The 24,129-nt window shown below is 54.6% G+C and overlaps 3 protein-coding genes and 1 long non-coding RNA gene across 20 annotated transcripts; 3 read left to right on the forward strand and 1 right to left on the reverse strand.

Annotated features, from left to right (window-relative positions):
• The first annotated feature begins 132 nt into the window (after window positions 1-132).
• Window positions 133-7,111, forward strand: BCL2L12 (BCL2 like 12). Of its 13 annotated transcripts, none has more exons than XR_015146292.1 (7): window positions 133-351; window positions 912-1,026; window positions 1,239-1,381; window positions 3,346-3,432; window positions 3,519-3,743; window positions 4,773-5,051; window positions 6,897-7,111. XR_015146292.1 is itself a non-coding variant. In XM_086353671.1 (7 exons), exons 2-7 carry the CDS (start codon window positions 920-922, stop codon window positions 6,945-6,947), a joined length of 759 nt encoding a protein of 252 aa, XP_086209797.1. In that variant the 5' UTR covers window positions 133-351; window positions 912-919; the 3' UTR covers window positions 6,948-7,111. The 13 variants fall into 13 exon arrangements, 8 of the variants coding, with proteins under 8 accessions (XP_086209797.1, XP_086209798.1, XP_086209795.1 ...); XR_015146288.1 differs by having other exon boundaries at window positions 133-230; window positions 3,519-3,755; XR_015146289.1 differs by having other exon boundaries at window positions 133-230.
• Window positions 7,112-8,300: 1,189 nt separating this feature from the next.
• Window positions 8,301-10,982, reverse strand: LOC147354248 (uncharacterized). The gene is made up of 3 exons (XR_015146296.1): window positions 10,705-10,982; window positions 8,784-8,877; window positions 8,301-8,591 (listed from the first exon to the last, which is right to left on the reverse strand). It is a non-coding gene; the product is annotated as an uncharacterized LOC147354248 (long non-coding RNA).
• Window positions 10,983-11,414: 432 nt separating this feature from the next.
• Window positions 11,415-21,455, forward strand: PRMT1 (protein arginine methyltransferase 1). Of its 5 annotated transcripts, none has more exons than XM_086353662.1 (11): window positions 11,415-11,464; window positions 13,728-13,781; window positions 14,321-14,422; window positions 15,169-15,324; window positions 15,467-15,530; window positions 17,308-17,450; window positions 18,203-18,290; window positions 18,383-18,498; window positions 19,132-19,282; window positions 19,584-19,705; window positions 21,155-21,455. In XM_086353662.1, the coding sequence occupies exons 1-11, from the start codon at window positions 11,429-11,431 to the stop codon at window positions 21,236-21,238; spliced, it is 1,116 nt and encodes a 371-aa protein (XP_086209788.1). In that variant the 5' UTR covers window positions 11,415-11,428; the 3' UTR covers window positions 21,239-21,455. The 5 variants fall into 5 exon arrangements, with proteins under 5 accessions (XP_086209788.1, XP_086209789.1, XP_086209790.1 ...); XM_086353664.1 differs by lacking the exon at window positions 11,415-11,464 and adding an exon at window positions 11,841-12,038; XM_086353665.1 differs by lacking the exon at window positions 11,415-11,464 and adding an exon at window positions 12,307-12,438.
• A 730-nt stretch (window positions 21,456-22,185) lies between these two features.
• Window positions 22,186-23,588, forward strand: ADM5 (adrenomedullin 5 (putative)). Its single transcript, XM_086353690.1, has 2 exons — window positions 22,186-22,929; window positions 23,134-23,588. The coding sequence occupies exons 1-2, from the start codon at window positions 22,859-22,861 to the stop codon at window positions 23,384-23,386; spliced, it is 324 nt and encodes a 107-aa protein (XP_086209816.1). The 5' UTR covers window positions 22,186-22,858; the 3' UTR covers window positions 23,387-23,588.
• Window positions 23,589-24,129: the final 541 nt, after the last annotated feature.

Here is a 24,129-nt window from a genome sequence, read left to right on the forward strand (position 1 = left end):
GACGTCCGTTCACCTCCCATCCCTTGCCCTTCTTAGGTTTTCCGACCATTGGCATGCTGGGAAAGTCACAAGCAAATTAGGCGGGACCCAGCGCTCCGCCCCTCTGTGTTTGGGCCCTCACCAATCCGAACCAGTGCGCAGGCGCAGGAAAGTTGTCCTAAGAAAGGAAACTTAATACAAGTTCAGAGGAGGAGGAGGAGGTGGTGGCGGCGGCGGGGGCCCAGGATCAGGTGAGCGGGACGTCAGCGCGGGCTTGGAGAGGAGGAAAGAAGAGGGAGCCGGGATCCAGGAGCGGGCAACTCAGTCCTATTCCCCCGACATCCAAGCGTCTTCAGTCTCCCAAATTCTAGCGTGAGTCAGAGAGTAGAACTATACCTCCCAGCAGGCTGCGCGGCGAACCAGTAACGGACCGAGGGGAATGTTTGCTGCGAAGCCTGCTGGGATTGGTAGTTCTTGATCCTCTACGGATTTCAGTCTCTTTGCATCTTCCTTCAGAATCCAAAAGTCGGAGCCCTAGAGGCCCTTCTTCCTCGGGGATTCAGGGGTCTGAGGCCACAGCCCCAACCCTAACCCTTCTCTCTTAGACTTAGGAGTTCAAACCCCCAGCCCTCTTCTCCAAAAACTCAAGCGCTCAGGCCCCAGACCCCTCCTCCCTTAGACCCAAGAATCAGAATCCCCAGACGTCTCCTCTCTCAGGATCAAGGTGTCTTTGTCTTCATTCCTCTTCTCTCTCTAGAGACAAGCATCGGGGCTCCCAGACCCCGAACTCCCATAAAATACCTGGGATCCCCTTCCCTCTTTGGGGATTCATTAGTCCTGGCTCCCTCCTCATTCCCGGACTAGGAATTTGGGCCCCAGCCTTCACTTCGCTCTGAACCCTAGAGCCCATCCTCCATTTCCTTCTCTCACAGGTGCCCCCATGGCGGGCTCGGAAGAGCTGGGGCTCCGGGAGGACACGCTGAGGGTCCTAGCTGCCTTCCTTAGGCGGGGTGAGGCTGTGGGGTCTCCCATTCCGACCCCACCCAGGTAAGAGGGAGTTGCCCTCCTTCCTCAGGGTGCTGCATTTGGGATGGACCCCTCTCCAACTCTTGCTCCTGGACTCAGTCTGTCTCTTTCCCCGCCTCTTTATATCTCGCTCTACTCCTTGTCCTGGGGGTTGCAGGGAAGGGCTCTCAGGAGGACAAAAGGACTGCTTGCAAAGAGCTTCTGGGATCACTCTCTGAGGTCCCCTTCCCCAGGAGCCCTGCCCAGGAGGAGCCAACAGACTTCCTGAGCCGCCTTCGAAGATGTCTTCCCTGCTCCCTGAGGCGAGGAGCCGTTCCCCCTGAGTCCTCTCGGCCTTGCTCCCTGCCACTCCGGCCCTGCTATGGTTCAGAGCCTGGTAAGAGATTTCCTTCAATCATCCAAGAACTGGCAGGGTCAGCAGCTTTGATTCTTAAAGCATAGAGAGGATAAGGAACTAGTTTAAGATCACCCAGCTAAGGGAGTAGCTCTGAGGGGTCTCCAGCACCTACCTTCACCCCCGACACCCAGCTGGATTGCTATCTGTCAGTTCTGTGAGCTGCTTTAGGAGAGCTTTTGGTCCCTCTCTATTATCTCTCTCTTTCTACACGTGCTTCCTTGCCCCTAAACTTTTGTAGCCACCAGTACCCCCAGTACTGGATTTAGAAAAGGCAGAGGAACCAGAGATCAAATTGCTAACATCCATTGGATGATAGAAAAAGCAAGAGAATTCCAGAAAAAATCTACTTCACTGACTATGCTAAAACCTTTGACTGTGTGAATCACAACAAACTGGAAAATTCTTAAAGAGATGGGAATACCAGACCACCTTACCTGCCTCCTGAGAAATCTGTATGCAGGTCAAGAAGCAACAGTTAGAACCAGACATGCAACAACAAACTGGTTCCAAATTGGGAAGGGATTATGTCAAGGCTGTATATTGTCACCCTGCTTATTTAACTTATATGCAGAGTACCTCATGTGAAATGCCAGGCTGGATGAAACTGGAATCAAGATTTCCAGGAGAAATATCAGTAAGGTCAAAAGTGCAGATGACACCACCCTTATGGCAGAAAGTGAAGAGGAGGAGCTAAAGAGCCTCTCAGCGAAAGTGAAAGAGAAGACTGAAAAAGCTGACTTAAAACTCAACATTCAAAAAACTAAGATCATGGCAAATAGATGGGGAAACAATAGAAACAGTGCAGACTTTATTTTTCTGGGCTCCAAAATCACTGCAGATAGTGACTGCAGCCATGAAATAAAAAGACGCTTGCTTCTTGGAAGAAATGTTGTGACCAATCTAGGCCACATATTAAAAAGCAGAGACATTACGTTGCCAACAAAGGTCCATCTAGTCAAAACTATGGTTTTTCCAGTAGTCATGTATGGATGTGAGAGTTGGACCATAAAGAAAGCTGAGCACTGAAGAATTGATGTTTTTGAACTGTGGTGTTGGAGAAGACTCTTGAGAAGAGTCCCTTGAATTGCAAGGAGGTCAAACCAGTCAATCCTAAAGAAATCAGTCCTGAATTTTCCTTGGAAGGACTGATGATGAAGCTAAAGCTTCAATACTTTGGTCACCTGAGGCAAAGAGCTGATTCATTAGAAAAGACCCTGATGCTGTCAAAGACTGAAGGCGGGAGGAGAAGGGGATGACAGAAGATGAGATGGTTGGATGGCATCACTGACTCTATGGACATGAATTTGAGCAAGCTCCAGGAGTTGGTGATGGACAGGGAGGCCCAGTGTGCTGCAGTCCATGGTATCGCAAAGAGTTGAACATGACTGACTGACTGGACTGAACTGAACTGTACCCCCAATAGGGAGGCAGGAGACCTGATTTTCAGTCACAGTTGCCTGGCCGTTTTGGTTACATGAACCCTTTTCTCCAGTAGCAAAGTAGGAATGAAGAGGGGTGGGAATTGGACTTGATCAAGAGTGATAGGTAGGTTTTTTCTCACACATGAGCCTGGATAGACTAGTAATGGCTACTGCAGGGGCTTTGTTGAAGAGGATTTCACAGCTGGGGAGAAGAGTTCTGTGATGAGTTGCCTGAAAAGAACAAGGGGTAGAATGGGATGCTAAGGGTCATTAACCTGGGGTGTGCCGTATGTCTGCCTTCCTTAGATGGGATCATCTTCAAGGTCCAAACACTCTTAAGTCCAGCTTGGGGAAGAGTACAAGGGGTTTTTTAGTCAGGTTTGCTCATTGGTCTTCAGTTTACCCCACTCTGAAGTAGAAATCCTTGCTACCTGGCAAGATGATTGGGAGGAGAGAATACCCAAGTTCCCGATGTTGGGTCCAAAGTTCCTAAAGACCCATCGCTGGCTCTTTTCATTCCAGGCCCTGCTACCCCAGATTTCTATGCCCTGGTGGCCCAGCGGCTGGAACAGCTGGTGCAAGAGCAACTGAGATCCCCACCTAGTCCAGGTGAGGTGCAGAGGGGTGCTGGAGAAGGATGCATGTAGAAGGGTCACCAGGGTTCTGCCCCCAGCCAAATTCTCTTATGCCTCCAGAATTACAGGGTCCCGCACCCACAGAGAAGGAAGCCCTGCTGCGAAAACTGGTCGCCTTGCTGGAAGAGGAGGCAGAAGTCATCAACCAGAAGGTGATGGGTGGTCTGTTCCCCCTTTAGCTAGGATAGGAATTGCAGCATGGTTCCACACTGGGACCTGAAGCTGAATCTGCATTCTCACTGGATGGTCGGACAGGGAACGGTGGTACAAGGCTTCAGTGAAAGAGTGAGTAGAAGGGTAAGCCAGGGCAATACCTTAAATTACTGCCTTTCATTGATCGCTAGAGGGGGGTGGCTTATAGGCAAAGACTGTGGCCACCAGAAACACATTCTAGGAAAGAAATTGGGACCAGGTGAGGAAGTAAGGGACTGTATGGTGATGGGAAAGGGTGGGAGGTGTGGTTTGAAGCTGCTGATGCTGTTTAGTTGCTAAGTCGTGTCTGAGTCTTTGCAACCCAATGTACTGTAACCCAAAGGCAGCTATCTAAAATCTGAAGACCTGATTGACTATATAGGGCTATGACTTAGAATGTAGGAGAAATGGACTGCCAGAGGGAGTGTGGCTTGTGGCTCTGTCCTGGAATCTAGTTGGCTCAGGAGCTTGGGCAAAGTGTACAGTCTTATTCATTGTACGGTAGAAGGCAAGGTTGTTGTAGACACTGGCTTGGCCTCTGGGTCTCTGGGAAGCCCACAGAAGCGTCGCTATAATATTAGCAAGCTAGAAGGCAATGGCACCCCACTCCAGTACTCTTGCTTGGAAAATCCCATGGACGGAGGAGCCTGTTAGGCTGCAATCCATGGGGTCGCTAAGAGTCGGACACGACTGAGTGACTTCACTTTCACTTTTCACTTTCATGCATTGGAGAAGGAAATGGCAACCCACTCCAGTGTTCTTGCCTGGAGAATCCCAGGGACGGGGGAGCCTGGTGGGCTGCCGTCTATAGGGTCGCACAGAGTCGGACACGAATGAAGTGACAGCGTAGCATAGAAAGTTTAGGGCTTGGCCCTGATTGGCTGTTGGGGCCTTGGCAGGGGCGTGGCTTGGCTTCGATGGTTCTTGGCCATCTTTCTGGGAGTAGCTTGGCTGAGATCTTATAGTCTAGTTTGTGATTGGCTGATGTGCTGGATAGGGGCGTGGCCTAGAGCGTCAGTTACACCTAGAACTCGCTTGAAGCCACGCCTCCGAGCTTCCTATTGGCTAGCTACGAGGGTGTGACTGAGGCTTACCTTAGCTCTTCCTCTCCCTGTCCCACAGCTGGCTTCAGACCCAGCCTTACAGCGCAAACTGGCGCGCCTCTCTGCCAGTTCCTTCAGCCGCCTAGTGGAACTCTTCTCTAGCCGAGAGGTCAGCCCTCGCCCAAGCCAAGCATTACCGTGCCCTGGGCCTCCGCCACCTTCCCCGGAACCCCTGGCCCGCCTGGCCCTGGCTATGGAGCTGAGCCGGCGCGTGGCTGGGCTGGGGGGCACCTTGGCCGGACTCAGTGTAGAGCATGTGCACAGCTTCGCGCCCTGGATCCAGGCCCATGGGGGCTGGGTGAGCCGCCACAGCCTCTCTGGGCTTCTCTTTACCTAATTGTCATTGTATGTGTGTGTATTGGCGGGGAAGGACGGGGGTGGAGTCTTAACCTTCCTTTCAGACATCACGGGTGTTCTCCCGCTTCCACCGTTCGTCCGTTCTGTGTTTATTGAGCACCTACTGTACACTAGGCACTGCCGTGATAACTGCAGATGCCCTGCCCAGCTTTAACCACTCTGGTATACACAAAAAGTTATGTCAGAAACAAATTCCCTCATCTGTAAAGGCAGAACTCCAATACCTACCTCAAAGGGTTATTGTGAGGATTAAAATGGGATCATCCTTGTAGGTACTTGGTCTTTGTGGGATGACTGTCTGTGCAGCACTGCCTGCGGGAATGCCTTTTCCCCAATATCCCCCTTCCTTGCTTCCTCTGCCCATCTGCTCAGGTATCACCCCCAGTGAGGCCTTCCCTGGTCTTCATTTAAAGTCGCAGTCACCCCCACACCCTCCCACCTTACCATGCTTGCTCACTGCTTTAAATCCAGCGCTGGGCTCAGAGCTGGATGGGGCTCCTGTGTACGGACTAAATGACCTTTGGCTGCTGTCCCCGTCCCCTTGAACATCAATTTCTGGCTGCTTAATGGACACCATCTCATTTACCGGCCTCATCACTGCCAGACTGTCATTGCTTCACAGACTGGCAGAAACTGGCTAGGTGTGTTTGAGGAGCAGAGAGGCAGCCAGTAGGGCTGGAGCAGGGTGGGTGAGGGGGAGAGGATGGGAGATGAAAGCAGGAGAGGCGGCCAGATCGTGCAAGTCTTTAGGCCTTGCGATCATGCTTAAGAACTTGCACACAGAGTGAGCCCGGAGTTGTAGGAGGGCTCTTTGTAGAGGGATGCAAGCTGACTTGGGTGGTCACGGGCGCCCTCTGGCGGCCATATGGGGACTAATGTAGGGGGCAAGGGCGGAAGTGGGGAGCCCCAGAAAGATACCAGCGCTGGTCCAGGGAGGAGATGAGGGTGTATCAGACCAGGGTCGGGGCAGTGGAGAATTCCGGATTTAATTTGGAAATAGACCTGACAGATTTTGCTCACGGAGTGAATGGGGAGACCAAATGGGAGACAGGAGTCGCGGATGATGCCGAAGATGCCGACCTGAGCAGCTACAGAGCTACATCTGATGTCCCCTGAGACCAGGAAGAGCAGAGTAGAGGGGAAGGTGGGGGGCAGGTTTGGGGAGGAGTTAGAGGTGATCGGAGGTGGTTCAGTTAAGGGAGAGAGAACCTTCAGACCTCAATGCAAGATGATGATGGAACAGTGGATATTAGGGTCCAGAGCTCAATGCAGAAGCTGGATTAGTCGTAAGAACATTTTATTCTTTAAGGAATAACAGGCAAGCTTGGCCAGGTGCTCAGGCAAGGCCTTTAGTGGAATGATCCCATCTATACCCCTCACCCACCTTATAGGATTCGATTATTATCCTGGTTTTATGGAGGCTGAGGGAAAGTCCTTTATTCAGGGTGGGGAATTGGAATTAGGACTTTAATGCAAAGTCAGGGCTCTGTATTGTTAAAGCCCCAGGACTCTGTTCCCCTTCTTTCAGTCTCTCTACCCCAGCTGTGGGGCTTTGCCTCTCCCACCCACCCCCAGGACCGTTTCCACCCACCCCGGGTCTCTGATCCTTTCTTGGGGTCTCCATCCCTCACCTCTCATCCCTGTCTGCCTCTCTCTGGGTCTCTGTCCCCTCCTCCTCTCTGGTTCCTTGCCTTCCCGGTCTCTGCTCTCACTGGGCCAGCGTGGACACTGCTGTGAGTGGAGGACGCCTCTCCGCTCACGGGGATCCGCCACTTTTCCCTTCCAGGAGGGCATCTTGGCAGTTTCACCCGTGGACTTGAACTTACCCTTGGACTGAGCTCTCCCTCAGAAGTTGCTGCAAGATCAGACCTCATGTCCCTGCACCCTCTTTCCAAGCCTTCCTATTCTACTCAGGGCTGTGGGGTGGTGCCTGCCCTGTTTTTTTGCCAAAAAAAAAAAAAACTGTTTAAAATGTTTTCACATTAAAAACTTTTTCAAGTATTTTATTATGTGTTCTTTCTCTCAAAAACTAAAGGACTAAGTAGAGGAGATTTGGTTCAGGGACCTCTCTAGTTTATAAATTGGGGAAAGAACCAATATTTTCATTCCTTCTGGAAATATTCATTTGGGGCACCTACAAACTCCTGCCACCTGAACAGCTATCTCCAGAACAAAGCTATGCTCTTCCTTCACGGGGCATCCAGAACACCATCCGCTTCTCATTTTTCTCTTCACACCGCTCCTTCTGAGACTTTTTTGCTGGTTTCTCCTCATCTACCAGTCTACCAGAGGTTGTCACCCTCTTAGGGCTATCACTGCCTTCACTGAATTATGTCTGTAAATGCCTAAAATGAAAAGTACAGGATTACAAAGGAAGCCAAGTACAGTCAAGCCTCGGTATTCAGATTCCGGATTTTCGAATTCGCCTACTCTTGAACATTTGTCTGTAGTCCCCAAACGAATACTCACGTGCCTTTGCACTCACTGGTAGGCGTGCACGTGCTCAGGGCAGTTAACGATGGGACTGACCCAGTGGGCACCCTTCAGCTCAGGTCGGCGAGGCAGCGCTGCCTTCTCGTTGCAGCTCTCACACTGTGTACACACATCCTTTCCACAGTCTATTCAGTGCCACACTTTTCACGTCTCTGTGCTACTTGTGGTGATTTCGCTGTCCCAAAGGGCCCCAAAGCATAGCCCGAAGGTCCTAGCCAGCATTCCTAAGTGAAGGAAGGCTGCCATGTACCACAATTAACTACAGTCTGTCGTAGCTCGTTTTCGTTATAGTGCTGTTGGCTGCAAGACCAATGTGAATAGGCCCACTATACATTAAATAATGTCTCTACAAACAAAATACACAGAAAACCTGATTATATTTTGATGGGTTGATGAAAGTGTTGTGACAAGACACTTGTGGCAACCTGACCCTGTATCTCCCCCAGGATCAAGGCTGAACAAGGTGTTCGCCAGTTCAGTGTTTGTGATGACTTTGTGGGATGTAACCAGTGCAAATAAGGATCGAGTGTGGAAATAAAGCTTTCAAGATTAATATAAAAATTAGTGGTATAATAATAGACATGCCTCCTCATTAATTAAAAACACCTACGGTGGGTCTCATAACCATGATTTCTAAGTAGAGCAGGAATGACATTTGGAGATGGATCACTTATGGTCGTGTGACAAATCATACACATTTAGCGGCTTACAACAATGCATTTATTAATCTCAGTCTCTGTGTGTCAGGGGCACGGGTGCAGCTTAGCAGGGTGCTTGGCTCAGGGTGTGACTATGCTGCTATCAAGGTCTCAGCTTCAGTCTCACCTGAGACTGGGGGCCTCTTGCCAGTGCTGGTTTTAGCAGAATCATTGCGGCCTCATAGAGACACCCAACTCTTCAATTTGACTCAGGTCTTCTGACCACCTTTCTAATCACACGAACTCTCCAGTGATCTTGTCCATTTCGTGGTCTATGACCTAATGCAGCACTGGCCAACAGAAATATAACATGAGCCATAGGTGTTATTTAGAATATAATAGTAGCCCCATGAAAGCAAAGTAAAAAAGTTAATTTAATTTTAACAATAATTTTTACTTACCCCATTTATCCAAAATAGAATCATTTTAACATGTAATCAATATAAAAAATATGAATGAAGTATTACAGATTCTTTTCTTACCTGAAGTCTTCAGAATCTGGTGTTTTACAGCCATAGCTTATCTCAGCTAAGACTAGTCATGGCCCATTACTCAGTTGTCCCATGTGGCTGCCATCTTGGAGAAGGCAGAATTTGACACTTGAGACTCCCCCAGTTTTGCTTCCAGCCCAGACCTCCCCCCTGTACTCTCTGTGGTGTGGAATTCGCTCAGTCGTATCCAATTCTTTGCGACACTATGGACTGTAGCCTGCCAGGCTCCTCTGTCCATGGAATTCCCCAGGCAAGAATACTGGAGTGGGTTGCCATTCCCTTCTCTAGGGGATCTTCCCTATCCAGGGATCAAATCCTGGGTCTTCTGCATTACAGGGAGACTCTACCATCTGAGCCACCTGGGAAGCCCCTATACTCTATACCCAGTGACATTGGTTTATTTCCTAATGTTGTAGAGAATGTGTTATAATTTTTCCTTCTTCATAGCAACACAAAAGCAAAAGTAATTGATTGGGTTAACTGGAAATCAGAAAAAAAAAAAAAAGATAAGACACGAAAACCCTGCTGAAATATTTGGAGAAATAGAAAAGAAAAAAAAATTCCACACAACATATAAAGATCAAGATGTGGGTTCAGATAAAGTCTCTGCTTTTCAACAGACAACATTAAGAAAAGGAAAAGACAGGTCACAGATTGGGAGAAAAATGTAAAGTCAGTATACCTGACAGAGACCTGTATCTATAAAGAACGTTTACAGTTGATGAATAAGAAAACAACTCTGTTTGCAAAAATACACAAAAGACTTGAGCAGACACTTGACAAAAGAAAATACACAAATAGGGGAACTTCCCAGGTGGTCCAGTGGTTAAGGACCCGCCTTCCAATGCAGGAGATGTGAATTCCATCCCTGGTTGGGCATCTTGCAGCAACTACTGAACCCACATGCTCTGGAACTTGTGCACAACTAAAACCCGAAGCAGCCAAATTAGAAAAAAAAAAAAAAAAAATATATATATATATATATATATATATATTTTTTTTTTTTTAAGAAAGAAAACATGCAAATAGCCGATAAGCACACGAAAACATGAAAAGGTGCTGAATAACTTGGCGGTCAGGGCAATAATGCAACTCACAACCAGGAGATAATCTCTTCCTACATAGGAGAGTCGTTAAAATTATAGACTGATTTTATCAAGTGCTGGAGGGGATGTGGAGCACCTAGAACTCTCACGCATCACTGATGGAAATGCAAAACGGTAGAACACCATAGGAAACTTTGGGGCAGTTTCTTATCAAGTTAAACATACACCTTGCATAGGACGCAAGCATGTCCTCCTAGATTGCCCCAAGAGAATTCAAAGTGTACATCTACAGAAAGGTTGGGACACGATGGTTTATAGCCACTTTATTCATAACAGCCCCAATCTGGAAACCACCCAGATGTCCACCAAGAAGAAAATGTGATCCAGCCACACAATGGAATACTCCTCAGCAATAAAAAGGGTTGGACAATCGTTATATGCGACATGAACGAATCTTGAAAACATTATGCTGAGAAAAACAAGACAGGCACAAAAGAACACATACTTTTATCGGAAATTTTAGAAGCTGAAAAGATACACTATAGTAACAAAACACAGTAATTGCTTCTGGGGTTGGGTGGGAGGGCGGTGTTGACTAGAAAGGGTCGTGAAGGAACTTTCTAGGGTGATGGATACATTCCACAAGTAGCAGTTACCTTCATTCAACAAGTAACTTTTTCTACAGGTCGAGGGAAGCTACCTGGAGGATGTGGCGACTGAGTTGTGTCGGGACTGACTCATGACCGCCAGACGAAGCGGGTGGGTGTTCCCAGAGTGGTAGGACTCGGCAAAGGCCAAGTGCTTGAGTGGGGTCACTGGGTTTAAAAAACTTGTAACAATTAAGTAGAGGGCTAGAGATTAAATACCTCGATGCCTGAGTCCCATTTCTGACTTGATTCGGGATCCTGGCCAAGACCTCCCTCTCCTTGAGCCTCTCACTGCTTCAGTTTTCCCGCAGGAAAATGGGCACAAGCTCCTTTATTCCCCCTTGGATTCCCTACAAACTGGGAGAGCCACAGAGTGGACGATGAGTGACAGTTTGTTTGAGCCAATCTCTGAAGCCTAAAGCCTGCTTTCCTTTCTCGTGGGCCAATCGTCACGTTCTCCTTGCGGCCAGCCGCTTGGTGGAGGCAGGCCGAAAGCCTCATGACGTCACATCGTTAATAAACCAATAGCAGCTATTAAGAGGCGGGTACTTTTGGTGATAGTTCTATTTCAAGATGTCCGCTCAGCGCAGGGTCCGCCGGGAAGCTTTGAGGCGGTACTGGAGAAGGGGCGGGAACTCCCAGTAGATTCTGCCCAATCGTCAGTCGCGCTTCTTGCGATAGACGGGCAGTCTTTCCCATCCCCGTCGACTTAAGGGGGCGGGGTTCGGCACGCCAGACTAGGCGGGCACCTCAGCTTTGATGGGCGTCTCCTTCGCCCAATGGCTAAATGGCATTTCCACACAGGTCACCTCCGCTACCAATGAGATCTCCTGGCGGGGTCGCGGTGGGCGGGCCGTGGACCCTCCGGTATAAGGCGGTCCCGGGGGAGTGCGGAGAAAGGGGGGGGTCTCGGCGGCCGGAGGAGGAGTAGACGCGGGTGAAGATGGCGGCAGCCGAGGCCGCGAACTGCATCATGGAGGTGAGCGCCAGGAGCGCCGCCGGGGGCGGGGGGCGGTTTGGAAGTCGGTGTTTTACGCCTCCGCCGTGGGGAAGGGGCTCTGAATCGCCGGATTGGGGTTGAAGACCCCCGGCTGTACGGAGGGGGGCGCCGCGTGCTCCGTGTCCGAGGATACCGTTTGAAGTGCGGGTTCCTTAGCTTTCGGGGGCCTGAGGCGCCACGCCAACGAGGGCCTACTGCCCCCTCCCACGTGGAGGAGGGCTGGGGGCGCTTCCGGCCTGGCCCCCACGTGGCCGCGGCACGGTGGGTGGGGAGGGGGTGTGCCGTGCCCGCTGGCCCGGCGGGTTCCACGTGCGGGACAAAGGCCCCGCCCCCGGCCGGGGGAGGGGCGCCCCGGGGGGGGGGGCGGAGAGGAGGCTCGGACCCTCCCTCCGAGGCCCCCTGCCCTCCTCCCCGGGGATCGTGACAAGCACCTCGGGGTGGAACTTACGTGGGGACCTCCGCGCAGTAATGAGGCTCTTGGGAGGGACAGTGTGTCTCGACCCTCAACAAACCCCTTCCTGGGACCAGGGCATCTGCTTAGGCATCCGTCCAGGTTTCGTGCACTCTTGCGTTGGGACTGGAGGAAGACGAAGAATTGGTTCCCTCTGGGACCCCTCCTACCCTCCAGTTTCTTGTCTCTGGATTCTCCCCCTCTTTGGGAGCTGGGGGGATGGGGCATGCCCCTGTGACCTCCCTCTGGTCGTTGGGGGGGCATCGAGCTGAAGGAGATCTTTCCCGATTAGGCGCTGTGCACCCCCTTGTGGCCATTTCTGGGTGTGTGGGCGGGACATCTTTTTCATGGGGCGTGTCTCCAAGCCCCCCTCCCCGTCGAAGCCCTCCCGGGCGAGGGAGAGAGAGGGAGAGAGAATCTGTCCTGGGAAGGGGGTGTGAGGCAGTGGAGGCAGCGGATTTACCCTCTTCTGGCCCTTCCTCTCCCTGGGGTATTTGTGAAGGTGGGAGGTGACTTCCTCCTCCCCGAACCCCTGTTTGAGGGTCTTGAGCCTGCTTGCGTGAAATGGTGTCCTGTGAGGTGTGATTCTCTTGCAGCTATGTGGGGCTTGTCCTGATGTTGTGTCTCAAGCGCTCTGGGGGCATGTCTGGCGGTGATGTCGGTGGTGTAGAGAAATGGGCCCCCTTGGGAAGTCCCCTCACCCGCCGTCTTTCTGTATCCGCGTCATTCACTGGCTTGGGGAGGATGGAGGTGGGGCTTGGAGCCCAGGGGTTATGTCTGTGATTTCACGCTTCTTGGCGCCTGGAGAGTGCTTGCATCTGGAAGAGCTGTAATCTGTTTGGCCCTCGTATTCTCGCCTGTTAGCTTGTAGCAGTCTCAGGAATGGGAGATGAGGTCCCAAGATGCATACCTTGGGGGGCAGCCCCCAGGAGTCACTCCAGTGACACCCCCCCCCCCGCCCCGCCTTGGCTCTCTGCTAAACAGGGCCTTCTTGGCTGGAGGAAATATCTTCCTCAGAGGGGGCTCCAGGACTCGGCCCCTCCCCTGGGGAGTTTCGGGGCCTGAGATGGTGGTTCGAATGGGGAGTAGAGGGGCTTGGGGGGTCCAGGGTTTGGCCTCCTCCGTGGGACTCTGCCCTCCTGTGCAGAGGGTCATGATCAGGAGATTGGTGCTCCCTTGTTTTGTTTGGGACTCCCTGAGTCCCAGGCAGGAGCTAGCAGCCCACGTGCCAGCTCTGCTGGGGGCGCCTGTGTGCCACACCTCCTTTCTGGAATCCTCTCAGATGAGAGACTGCTTTGCAGAGGTGGCAGATGCCCAGTGGGTACACCCTGCCAGTCCCTTCCCCCAGCTACGAATGGTACCCCAGGATGAGGCTTTGTGTCAGGAAGTGTCATCTAATCTGGGGAGATTAGACGGTGAGGGGGAGTGACAGCTGGCAGTGCCCTTGTGCCCGGCGGGTGCCAGTTCCTTTGGCCTGGATGGGGGAGGCGCGTGTGCTCAGGTGCCTGGCCCAACAGGGGCCGTTGTGGGGGCAGGCCGCCATCTCTCCAGCCGCAGCTGGGACAGAACCCCCTCCCTGCTCCCCCCACATCTCCCACACCCCTGTTGAAAACAGCCTTGCCTCTTTACTTGTTCCTTCTCCCACCACTGCTCACAAAGGAAAAACAAAATTGTAGGAAACATATCTTTCTCCCCCAAGAGCCAGAGTCGCCTGGCCTGGCCCTCCCCTAGCCTGGCCCTCCCCTAGCCGCTCCCGGTAGCTAATCCTTTCTCCGTGTTACTCTCTCCTAGAATTTTGTAGCCACCTTGGCTAATGGGATGAGCCTCCAGCCGCCTCTTGAAGAAGTAAATATCCTTTTGTGAGACCCCTTCCCACATACACATATCTCCTCACATGTCAGGCCCTTTTTAGTGGTCTGACTGATCCCTCTGGCTTCAAATCACTCTACCCTTGGCCCCGAAACACTTAGTCCAGACTCCGTCCAGGTTTTGGCCCCCACCTGGCCTCCCCCAGTACTGTGGCTACTTCCTTAACTCCATTTACAGCCCCCCACCCCACCTTTGTCTTTCCCCGTGTCTGCCCTGCTTCTGCCTTCCTCTCCCCTCCCTTCCCCAGCTGTGGGCTGAGCTAGAGACGGGGGCAGAGAGACTGGAGAGATGGTAGGCCTGGCTGAGGTATTGGGGGTGCCCTCCTGGATGGTGTTCTGGGGGTAGGGGGTTCCTGGGAGAGGCAAGACGGCAGCTGGGGGCTGTAGGGTTGCCGTGGTACGGTTTGGGGAGTGTTCTGTATACTCCAGGGAGCAGTAGAGACCTGCCTGGAGGCTTCCGAATCTGTGGGGAGCCCCCAGATGTGACCCCATTTGCTCCCATTCACCCCCTCCCAGGTCTCCTGTGGCCAGGCAGAAAGCAGCGAGAAGCCCAACGCTGAGGACATGACGTCCAAAGATTACTACTTTGACTCCTACGCTCACTTCGGCATCCACGAGGTGAGTATGGACAGACAACTCCTAAGGCTGCCGAATCTTCCGGGGGGTCATGTTGGGGAGGGCTGGAGCTTCATCTCTGACGCATGCGCACTCCCTTCCCTGGCAGCGGGCCACCCCCTCTGCGCAGGCAGAGCTCACACTCCGGGGTCGCCTCGCGCAGCCGTTGCCTGGGAGACGGGGTTAGCCTGGCGCTCTACCAGTCCTCTCCTGGGAGGCCGCCGTGGGAGCGCGCATGTGCGTCTGAGACGTCAGCCTGAGGTCAGGGCCTACCGGTCTTTGCCGCCCTCTAGTGATCGGCAGCGGCACTGTCCCCCAGCGGCTCGAAAGTCTTCTCCACCCCTTTTGCATGTGGTGGAGGCTGAGGTCCCAGAAAGCAGCAGAGATGGGGTGGGAAAATTTTTCTCTTTCCTTTTTTTTTTAATTGTTATAAAATATGCATAGCAAAATTTACCATTTTCACGTGGGCGGTTTAGTGGCTTTGGCTTACTGAGGACTTTTTAAAGTCAAGGCTCTACAGGGAGGCGGCAAGGGTAGAAAATGCCTAAGATAGGATTTTGGTCCATCCAGTCCAATTTCATGTAGGGAAACTGAGGCGTGTGGAAGGCAAATAACTTGTCCCAAGGGGACTAAAGCAGGTTTGAGGACTGAGTGCTGGTCCTCAAGTTGATCAGCGTGTTGGAGGCCAGGACACCCTGGTTTTCGGGACGCCAGTCCCCTCATGATCTCTTTGTTCCCACCCCTGCCAGGAAATGCTGAAAGATGAGGTCCGCACCCTCACATACCGCAACTCCATGTTTCACAACCGGCACCTTTTCAAAGACAAGGTGGTGCTGGACGTGGGCTCGGGTACAGGGATCCTCTGCATGTTTGCCGCCAAGGCTGGGGCCCGCAAGGTCATCGGGGTGAGTGTCCTCGGTGGCCAGCCGGGCCTGGACCTAGGGACGGAAAGGGGGCCCCTTGGGGCTCAGGGATTGGGTGGAGGGGAGTGGGGGCGGAGGGTGGGACTTGGGGGGGTCTCACCCTCCCTTCTTCCTGGGCCCCCAGATCGAGTGTTCCAGTATCTCTGATTATGCGGTGAAGATCGTCAAAGCCAACAAGTTAGACCATGGTGAGCCCAGGAAGAGAACGGGGTCTTTGGGGAGGGAGCGGGGGATCCCAGCTTCCCCGGGGCCCCTCGGCAAGGGAATGGGGGCCATGGAAGTCAAATTCAGGCGTTCATCCCCTGTGGGCTCTGGGCTGCCGACAGCCCCAAAATCCAGCCTTCTCAGAACCCATCACCTGATGAACCGTCTTAGAATCTGCATGTCGAAGTCACAAGCTTAGTGCTTCAGTCTTTTATTTTAAAAAAAACAAAAAAAAAAGTTCAAGAAGCATCTTGAGTTTTTTCAGTGAGTGATAGAGTCACGTGGTTGGCACATGAGGCCCATAGTAAGAAGTCTCCTGCCCGCCTCTCAGCCACTCTTCTCTAAGTGCAGCCAGCTCTCCCTCCTGGAGAGGTTCATACCGGTGAACAAACAAGCGTGCGTATGGTTCTGCATTCACGTGCTGGTTTTTGACACAGATGGTGTTTCCTATGTGCCCTTTGCGATTTTCGCCTGTGTATCGTGTAGTTTAGCACCTGACACGATGTTGAGAGGATCTTGCTTTTTGATGACGGCCATCCTCTATTTGCACATACACCAGCTCTGTTAACCAAGTTCCTGCTCATGGGCATTTGAGCTTCCAAGACTTCCGTCCCCCACGTGTAATGTCATCATCAGTCATATATGAACTAGTGTTATCTGTGAGGTCAGTTCATAAAAGTCGGGTTGCATGGATCAGAAGTGGAAGAAAGTTGGGCAGAAGGTGCCACATTGCCCTTCCCACCTGCAAGGTTTGAGGGGCGGAGAACATGGGAACGTGGGGTTTTTTGATATGAGGGCCCTTGGCATTCTAGAAGCTGAAGGGGTTTTTTTAAAAAAAAAAGAGAAACTAGTGTAATGAATCCTCAAGTTCCCATCACTCAGCTTTAAATACCTCCTTTTGAAGCAAATTCTTTTTTTTTTTGCAAATTCTGACTATAAATCCTGCCATGTGTCTCTAATAGATAAGGCTATTTCAAAAAACATGACCACGGGAATTTCCCGGCAGTCCAGTGGTTAGGACTGCTTTCACTGCTAGGGCCCCACTTCGATCCCTGGTCAGGGAACTAAGATCCCACAAGCTACACAGTACAGCCAGAAAAACAAAACATGACCATGGCTGTTAGCGGCAAAATCTCTTTTTTAAAAAAAATTTACTTTTCTGCGTCAGGTCTTAGTTGCAGCATGTGGGATCTAGTTCCCTGACCAGGGGTTGAACCCCAGTCCCCTGTATTGGGAGCACGGACTCTTAGCCACTGGACCACCAGGGAATCCCATGGGCTGACTTCTAGTAGATTTCAGGAAGGGCGCTGCTCTGCCCCATACAAAACCCTGACCCAGAACCAGGTTGTCTGCAAATGGTTTGGCACCAGGTTCCCCATGAGTGTGTGAGGCGTGACGGGTAAGAGGGTGGCCGCCTTTCCCATTCCGTGTCCTAGAGTGAGGGGCTGTCTGCGCCGGGTCCTGGTCCTGCCTGTTAATGGCAAAATCTTAACGTCCCCTAATACCTGATTCATGTCAAGTTCTGTTCCTGCCTCAGAAATACCCCGTGATGAATGAATTTTAAAACTTAAGTTGACAAGGTGTGGCTTCAGCTCACAGAGTTCTTTAAAGATGCCCCAACACAGCCCCCAGCCCTTCCTTGAGAAGACAAGGCTGTCCCAGTGGGGTCCCCAGGCCCTGGGGTGTCCTCACCGCCCCCAGGGGAGGCAGGCAGACAGCTGTCCTCGGGGCTGGTGGCATGTGCCCTTGTCTGCCCCACAGTGGTGACCATCATCAAGGGGAAGGTGGAGGAGGTGGAGCTCCCAGTGGAGAAGGTGGACATCATCATCAGCGAGTGGATGGGCTACTGCCTCTTCTACGAGTCGATGCTCAACACTGTGCTCTATGCCCGAGACAAGTGGCTGGTGAGGCCCCCGGTGGGGCGGGAGCAGCTCGTGCAGGCTGGGGTCCTGCTGTTGAGCCGGTGTGGGGGTCCAGGCAGAAAAGGAAAGCCATGCTCGGTACTTCCCACCACGGGGACTGAGTACAGGGGCTGGAAGACATCTACACGGATGTTGGGAGGCCCACGGGCAAGATGGAGGAGGCCCAGTACCAGAGGCTAGACAGGGACAGGGAGATGGTGCTGGAAAAGAACCACAGCAGGCCAGAGGGATTAGGAGGGACTATGGACCCAGGTGCTGTCACAGCAGGCCTCCCAGGGAGCTGACCGAGACCTGAACCCTGGACGGGGAGGAGCCACATGGGATCTGAGGGGCAAGGCACACTGGACAGAGGATTTCGGGCAGTGCAAAGGTCCTGGGGCAGCAGCGAGTTGGCTGTGTAGGGAACCTGCAGTGGAACGAGGATGGGGAAGGAAGTTGGAGGTGAGGGGTGGAGGGGTCTATGCAAGTCTCGTGGGACCTCATGGATGTGTAAGACTGCTTTACTCCTCAGAGGGGCGAGGTTAGGACGGGGTCTGACTTAGATGCTCCTCAGAGCCATCAGGCAGCTATCTGGGGAGTAGGCTGAGGCTGGGGACCAGTGAGGAGGCCACAACAGGGGCCCACCTGGGAAATGCTGAGCCCAGACCAGGGCGGTGTCGGGTGGATAAAGAAACAAAATGGGGCAACCTTGCCCAGTCCCCCCATCCTTCACGCCCTTGCCCTGCTCCCCGTAGGCACCCGATGGCCTCATCTTCCCAGATCGAGCCACGCTGTACGTGACGGCCATCGAGGACCGGCAGTACAAAGACTACAAGATCCACTGTGAGCTCGGGGCCCGGGGAGCTTACGGGGTGGGGACTGGCTGGGTGCCGGTTACCTCGTGGGCTCACCGCTCCTCCCCGCCTCCTCCCCAGGGTGGGAGAATGTGTACGGCTTCGACATGTCTTGCATCAAAGACGTGGCCATCAAGGAGCCCCTGGTGGATGTGGTGGACCCCAAGCAGCTGGTCACCAATGCCTGCCTCATCAAGGTGAGCGGGTAGGGTGGCTGGGGGTCGCTCAGGGTCAGCCCAAGAAGAGCCAGCACCTGGCCCATGTGTGGGACCGTGAATGCTTGCTTGTTCGAGGTCTCGGGAGCTTATATAACACACGTGGGTCCCTGATATACCGACAGCCATCATTTTTTGAGGATCCCCTTCTCAACCCCAGTATCAACTCTCACAAGGATACGGGAGGCAGGCCAAACTGGGTGGAGGAGGGAGTTTGTGGACGGAGATGGGGAGGGGCAGACGCCCTGACTGGGCACACCTCCGTGGCCTGAGGCAGGACCCCCAGTTTTACCCTGAGCAGTCAAAGGATTTTAAGCAGGGCTGTGACATGATCCGTTTCTAGGCTGTCAGGCTGTCTGATAAGGGGTGTGGGAGGAGAAGGCGGGAGCCATGGAACCCTGTTAAGATGCTGCCACAGCGGAGTGGGGACACTGGCCGGGGGCAGGCATTGGAGAGTGGAAACTGGGCGATTCTCCAAGGAGTGGTACTCCTTCTAGGAGGTCAACCTGTCAGATTCGGGGTTGGGGTTGGGAGAGCAGGGGATCCAGCCGGGCCCCCAGGTTTGACCGCTGGGCTGGAGGTCAGGGAAGGGGGCTCACGAGGCTTTTCCCGCAGGAGGTGGACATCTACACAGTCAAGGTGGAAGACCTGACCTTCACCTCCCCCTTCTGCCTGCAAGTGAAGCGGAACGACTACGTGCACGCCCTGGTGGCCTACTTCAACATCGAGTTCACCCGCTGCCACAAGAGGACCGGCTTCTCCACCAGTGAGGCGGGGTGCAGGGGCGCGGGCACAGTGGGGCCTGCGACAGGAGTGGTCAGAGGGAGCCCCGGGGGCCTGGAGGCTTCTGACAGCAGCTCTGCCGGCCAGGCCGAGTGCACGGTGCTCCAGGCTCTGCGCCCGAGAAAAAGCCCGTCCCAGGCTTGATCGGGGTGAAGGGACCACAGTCACTGCGCAGTCAGTGGGCTCTGGAGGGCGAGGGGGTCCCGAGGAGGGAAGGTGGGGGTGGGGAGGGACAGGCGGCGAGCTGGGTGGGCCGGGCTGATGGCGCCCACGCCCACCCCCAGGCCCCGAGTCCCCCTACACTCACTGGAAGCAGACAGTGTTCTACATGGAGGACTACCTGACGGTGAAGACAGGCGAAGAGATCTTTGGCACCATTGGCATGCGGCCCAACGCCAAGAACAACGTGAGGCTCTGGGGCAGCTGGGGGGTGGGCTCGGGCACCTCTGCCTGTTCTGGGGCCTGGGGACCTCTCGGCCCCAAACCCACCAGCTAGCCTGCTTACCCTCTGTTCTGCAGTCATCTGTCTGGCCTGTGCCCCTCACACTCCCACCCCCGGTCTGCCTGTGACCAGTTTCATTGAGCACCTACTGGAAACCAAGGGACCCCAGGGACCCAGGCATGATCAGGCCGGACCCCTGCTGTTCAAGTTCTAGACACAGGAGAGTCATGTCAGTGCCAGCTGGTCATGACTTCTGTGCTCAGCTGGGAAAAGGGCTGGCAGGTACTGGAGCAGATGGAGACAGGGCCGGAGGATATCCTGGCCCAGGAGTGGGAGCGAGAAAGGAAAGGAGGGCTGTTTCATCTGCTGAGATGTGGCGGGGAAGCAGGTCTGGGAGAAAGTCAGGAGCTCAGGCATGGGTGGGAGGACTCCTGGGTTGGCGGGAGGAAGGTCTGGAAGTTGAGGGGCGTGGCCTGAGCTGGAAATGTCAGTGGAGCGGGGAGTGGCACTGCCTGAGCTTGGATGGAGGGGAGACCCCAGGGTGGCCCCACTTTCTAAGTCAGGGAGGTAAGAGCTGGTTTCAGCAGCTGTTCTCAGCCAGGGATGGTATTCCCCCCCCCCCCCCCCCCACGTCATTGTCTGGAGACATTTTTGCCACAGTTGAAGAAGGGGCACGGCTGGCATCTAGTGGACAGGCAAGGGAGCCGCTCCGTGTGCAGGGCACAAGATAAGACTCCCTCACAGGAAAAGAGTGGTCTGGTAGCGAAAAGGCTGAGAAAACCCAAACCAGAAATTGAAAGAGACCCAAAGAGGGAAGAGGGACCCAGGAGTGACGTGCAGTCAGGTCTGAGGAGGGCATCAGTTCTTGAGGTTGTTGGTGGCTTTGCCCCAGTCTTTTCAGGGGTTGCTGGGAGCCCAGGCCACAGGGTGGGCCCCAGGAGGGTTGGCCTCCAGGAAGCTTTGGAGGAGAGGAAGAGGGGGGCGGTGGGGTGGGGCCCCAGAGTTTTTTGAGAGGAGGAAGTTTGCTAGAAAGAGGTTTGTTTCTTGTAAAAGAAGAAAGAAATAACTTTTGCTGATAGGGTTGGTTTTGATAAAGGAAATCTTAACGATGCAGGAGACAGCAGTTGCCCCTCCCTTCCCTCTCCACCCCCCACCCCCCAAGGCAAGGGATTGGCTGGGTTCCAGGTGGTTTTGAGGACGTCACGTTGAAAACCTCATGGGGAATCGGGCACCCCGGGTCAAGGCAGATGCTGGGTGTGGGAGCAGCAACACGGCGTCTCCAGGGAGGGGGTGTGGACCACTGGGGGCCTGCGGCACCTCTGGCGGGCTGTGCCGTCCTCCCCCTTCCCCTCGCTGCCCTCTGTCTCTGCCTACCCTGTCCCAGCCCCCCTCATGGCCGCACTCTCCCCACAGCGTGACCTGGACTTCACCATCGACCTGGACTTCAAGGGCCAGCTGTGTGAGCTCTCCTGCTCCACTGACTACCGGATGCGCTGAGGCGGCGCCCGGCTTCTCCCACCCCAGCCAGGCTGGCCCTGCAAGGGCCCAGGGGCTGTGGCGTTCTTAGGCGGTTTCGGGGCTCCCCCTTCCTCTCCCTCCCTCCCACAGAAGGGGGTTTTAGGGGCTGGGGGTGGGGGGGGCACATCGTGACTGTGTTTTTCATAACTTATGTTTTTATATGGTTGCATTTACGCCAATAAATCCTCAGCTGGGATGGCAGCTCAGCTTCCTGGGGGGCACGGTGGGGTCAGGGTTCTGTCTGCAGGTGTCCAAACCACCCAGGACAGAGAGACAGCACCCGCTGGTGGCTTCAGGTCTCTGTTACCACTTCTGTGTCTCTGGGTCTTGCTACCTTTCCCCAGCCTCCTGGATTCCACAGCCTCCACTCTCAAGTCCCACCTGGCCCTCAGCTCACTCACAGGGTGGTCTCCACTGGCTCTCAGAGTCTGCCCCCCGCCACCCCCATCTAATGTCTCCTCCTGTCACAGGGGCCTCTGCCGGGCTGGGGGAGGGCTGGGGTGTGGATTTCCAGCACAGCTGGCCTCTGAGGTTTCCCAGAAGCCCTCTCTCCCGCCTTCCCCCATCACACACATTGTTCCTCTCGGGCTGTTTTTTCCTGTCCAGGACCCTCCAAGGCCAAACCAAGGCTGATTGGCAGTGCCTGCTGCCCTGCCCTCTCCACCTGGGGAAACTGAGTCGGGGGTGGGGGGGCGGTTCTTTGTTGGGGTGGCTGCCTGCTTCCTCCCTCAGCCTGGCTTGGAACTCAGGGGGTTCCCACCATCTGCCCCACCTTGGAGATGCACACTGAGACCCCACTGGCCTTCACCGCTCCCAGTGACTGGCTCTCCAGCCTCTGCTGCAGACGTGGTACCTGCGCCTGCCCACCCTGCCCTTCCCAAGGCCATGTCCCAAAGTCACTGGCCCCCTAGGTCTCTGTCCACACGACCTGGATCACCCTAGACAGAACCCATGACCTTTCCATGACCTTCCTACGGCTGCTTCAGTACAGCTGAAATGCTTGGCCTGCTGGCACCCCACACCCATCTGCACACATTCCTCTTCTACCAGCATGGTGTTAGGGTCCAAGCTGACTCCACGACTTGAGGTGCCTCAGTTTGCCGCCTGTCCCAATTGTCAGTGCCCCGCATTGCCCAGCCCCCGCCCTGGAAGTCGCCTGTCCCTTGACATTGCTGTGCCAAAACAGCAGAAGAGGGTGAAGTCGCGCCTTGCAGCATCCCCGCCCCCAGTCCTTTCCTGGAAGCCCTAAACTGCGTCGCCACTCGCAGGTGTCGGCTGCCCCGCCCCTCCTCCTTCCGCCTTAAAGGGGTCGCGTCTCCCGGGGCCTCCCAGGGGCATCGACGGCACCACGGGTCCCGTGAGGTCTCCTTGGCCGTGGTGCGGGAGGTGGGCATTCCGAGTCCTAATCCTGCCCTTCTGGCGTGGTGTGGCTCATTCGGCCTCAGTTTGCACGGTCTGAGAAGTGGGGCCGCCCTGATTTCCTGACGCTAAAGAAGGCGCTCAGGGCATTTTCCAGGCCCGGGGAGGGGGCGGGGCCGCACCCCGGAGGAGCCGCTTCGCCCACCAGTTTCTCAAACGCCGGTCCGCCCCACCCCCACGATGACCACCCACATTCTCTTGCTGTTGCTCGTCGCCTCCTCCATCCTGGGGGACCCGGACTCGGCGGGCAGGTGAGAAACGCCGAGGGCAGCGGGGACGGGGCGGGAGGGAGACCGCGGTGGGTGTGCGCCCTCTCTAGGCCGTTTTCCGCTTCAGTGGAATGGGAAGTTGGCCAGGAAACGGGCCCCGCCCGTCTCGGAGTTCTGGGTACCCCCCGAGCCCCCTTTCTCGGGTGGGGTGTTTGAACCCGGTCTTCTCCCACGCTCCATCCCCAGGCGGTCCCAGCCCCAGGTCTCCCAGCAGCGCGGGCGCCTCTGTTCCCTGGGCACGTGCCAGACCCACCGCCTGCCAGAGATCATATACTGGCTCCGGTCTGCCTCCACCAAGGAGCCCTCAGGGAAGGCTGGCCGCAAGCCTCAGGATCCCCACAGCTACGGGCGCCGCCGGCGGCGCGAGGCCAGAGTCCCGCTACGTTTCCAGGACCCCAGCCTGCGGCAAGGCCAGCGCAATGCCCACCTCGCTGGCTGATGCTGGGCACATCTCTGCACGTCCCCTGACTTCAGTTTACCCATCGTGTATTGGGGCCGTGACCTCAAGTTTCAAGACCCCCTAACTCCACCTCCTCGGAGGGAGGGCTGGGCTGGACTGGGCTGGACCCACGTGCACACCGGCCCCAGCAGGGACAAAGAATATTAACGACCAGAACTGAATAAAACGAGAGTTCCGTGTTTCGGTCGGCTTGTCTGTGCCTATTCTGGCCTCCCAATTTGAGTCGGGTCTCTAATATATTTTCCGCTTTATCCAGGCAAGTCCACCCCCCAACGGAAGCCCCTCTGATTAACTTGAATCCGACCCGCTGTAGCACCTCCACGCCAACTCAGTCCCTACAGCTGCATCTCCCGTGGGTGGTTTTGGTGGGTCTACCGGACCCCAAAGCAGTCCCCTCCCTCCCCTGGGTGGTGGGGCTGAAATTCGCTCCGGCTCCCACTCGCGTGGGCTGAACTCTAAGCTGAGCTTCTTTCCTCGAAGAGAAAAGAGAGAAAAGAGACAAAGAGTGGACTCCGGAGCCGAAGAACATGGGGTTCGGAGGAGAGGTGCTGCGTAGAACAGGGGAGGCCCAATGGTGGAGAATCAGGCGGGTAGGAGTCTGAAGGCAGGGGATGCAATGGAGGGAGAGGATTGGACGCTGCAATTTGAAGGGGGCGGGAACTGAGCGAGAATTGAAGGGGGCGGGGATAGAAGATTAGAAGAGGGCGGGGATAAAAGCCGGG

Source organism: Bos grunniens, chromosome 18, assembly GCF_055505025.1.
Source record: "Bos grunniens cultivar Pamir isolate PY7600 chromosome 18, Bosgru_T2T1.0, whole genome shotgun sequence".
NCBI lineage: Eukaryota > Metazoa > Chordata > Mammalia > Artiodactyla > Bovidae > Bos > Bos grunniens.

What these genes read in the sequence shown, in the direction of transcription:
- BCL2L12 (XM_086353671.1), top strand. Translation starts at nt 920, where the DNA reads ATGGCGGGCTCGGAAGAGCTGGGGCTCCGGGAGGACACGCTGAGGGTC. An exon ending in GAGATCCCCACCTAGTCCAG is followed by an intron (nt 3,433 to 3,518) that starts GTGAGGTGCAGA and finishes TTATGCCTCCAG; the next exon opens with AATTACAGGGTCCCGCACCC. An exon ending in TCCAGGCCCATGGGGGCTGG is followed by an intron (nt 5,052 to 6,896) that starts GTGAGCCGCCAC and finishes TTTCCCTTCCAG; the next exon opens with GAGGGCATCTTGGCAGTTTC.
- ADM5 (XM_086353690.1), top strand. Translation starts at nt 22,859, where the DNA reads ATGACCACCCACATTCTCTTGCTGTTGCTCGTCGCCTCCTCCATCCTG. An exon ending in GACCCGGACTCGGCGGGCAG is followed by an intron (nt 22,930 to 23,133) that starts GTGAGAAACGCC and finishes CTCCATCCCCAG; the next exon opens with GCGGTCCCAGCCCCAGGTCT.
- PRMT1 (XM_086353662.1), top strand. Translation starts at nt 11,429, where the DNA reads ATGGCGGCAGCCGAGGCCGCGAACTGCATCATGGAG. An exon ending in CTCACTTCGGCATCCACGAG is followed by an intron (nt 14,423 to 15,168) that starts GTGAGTATGGAC and finishes CACCCCTGCCAG; the next exon opens with GAAATGCTGAAAGATGAGGT. An exon ending in GGGCCCGCAAGGTCATCGGG is followed by an intron (nt 15,325 to 15,466) that starts GTGAGTGTCCTC and finishes CTGGGCCCCCAG; the next exon opens with ATCGAGTGTTCCAGTATCTC.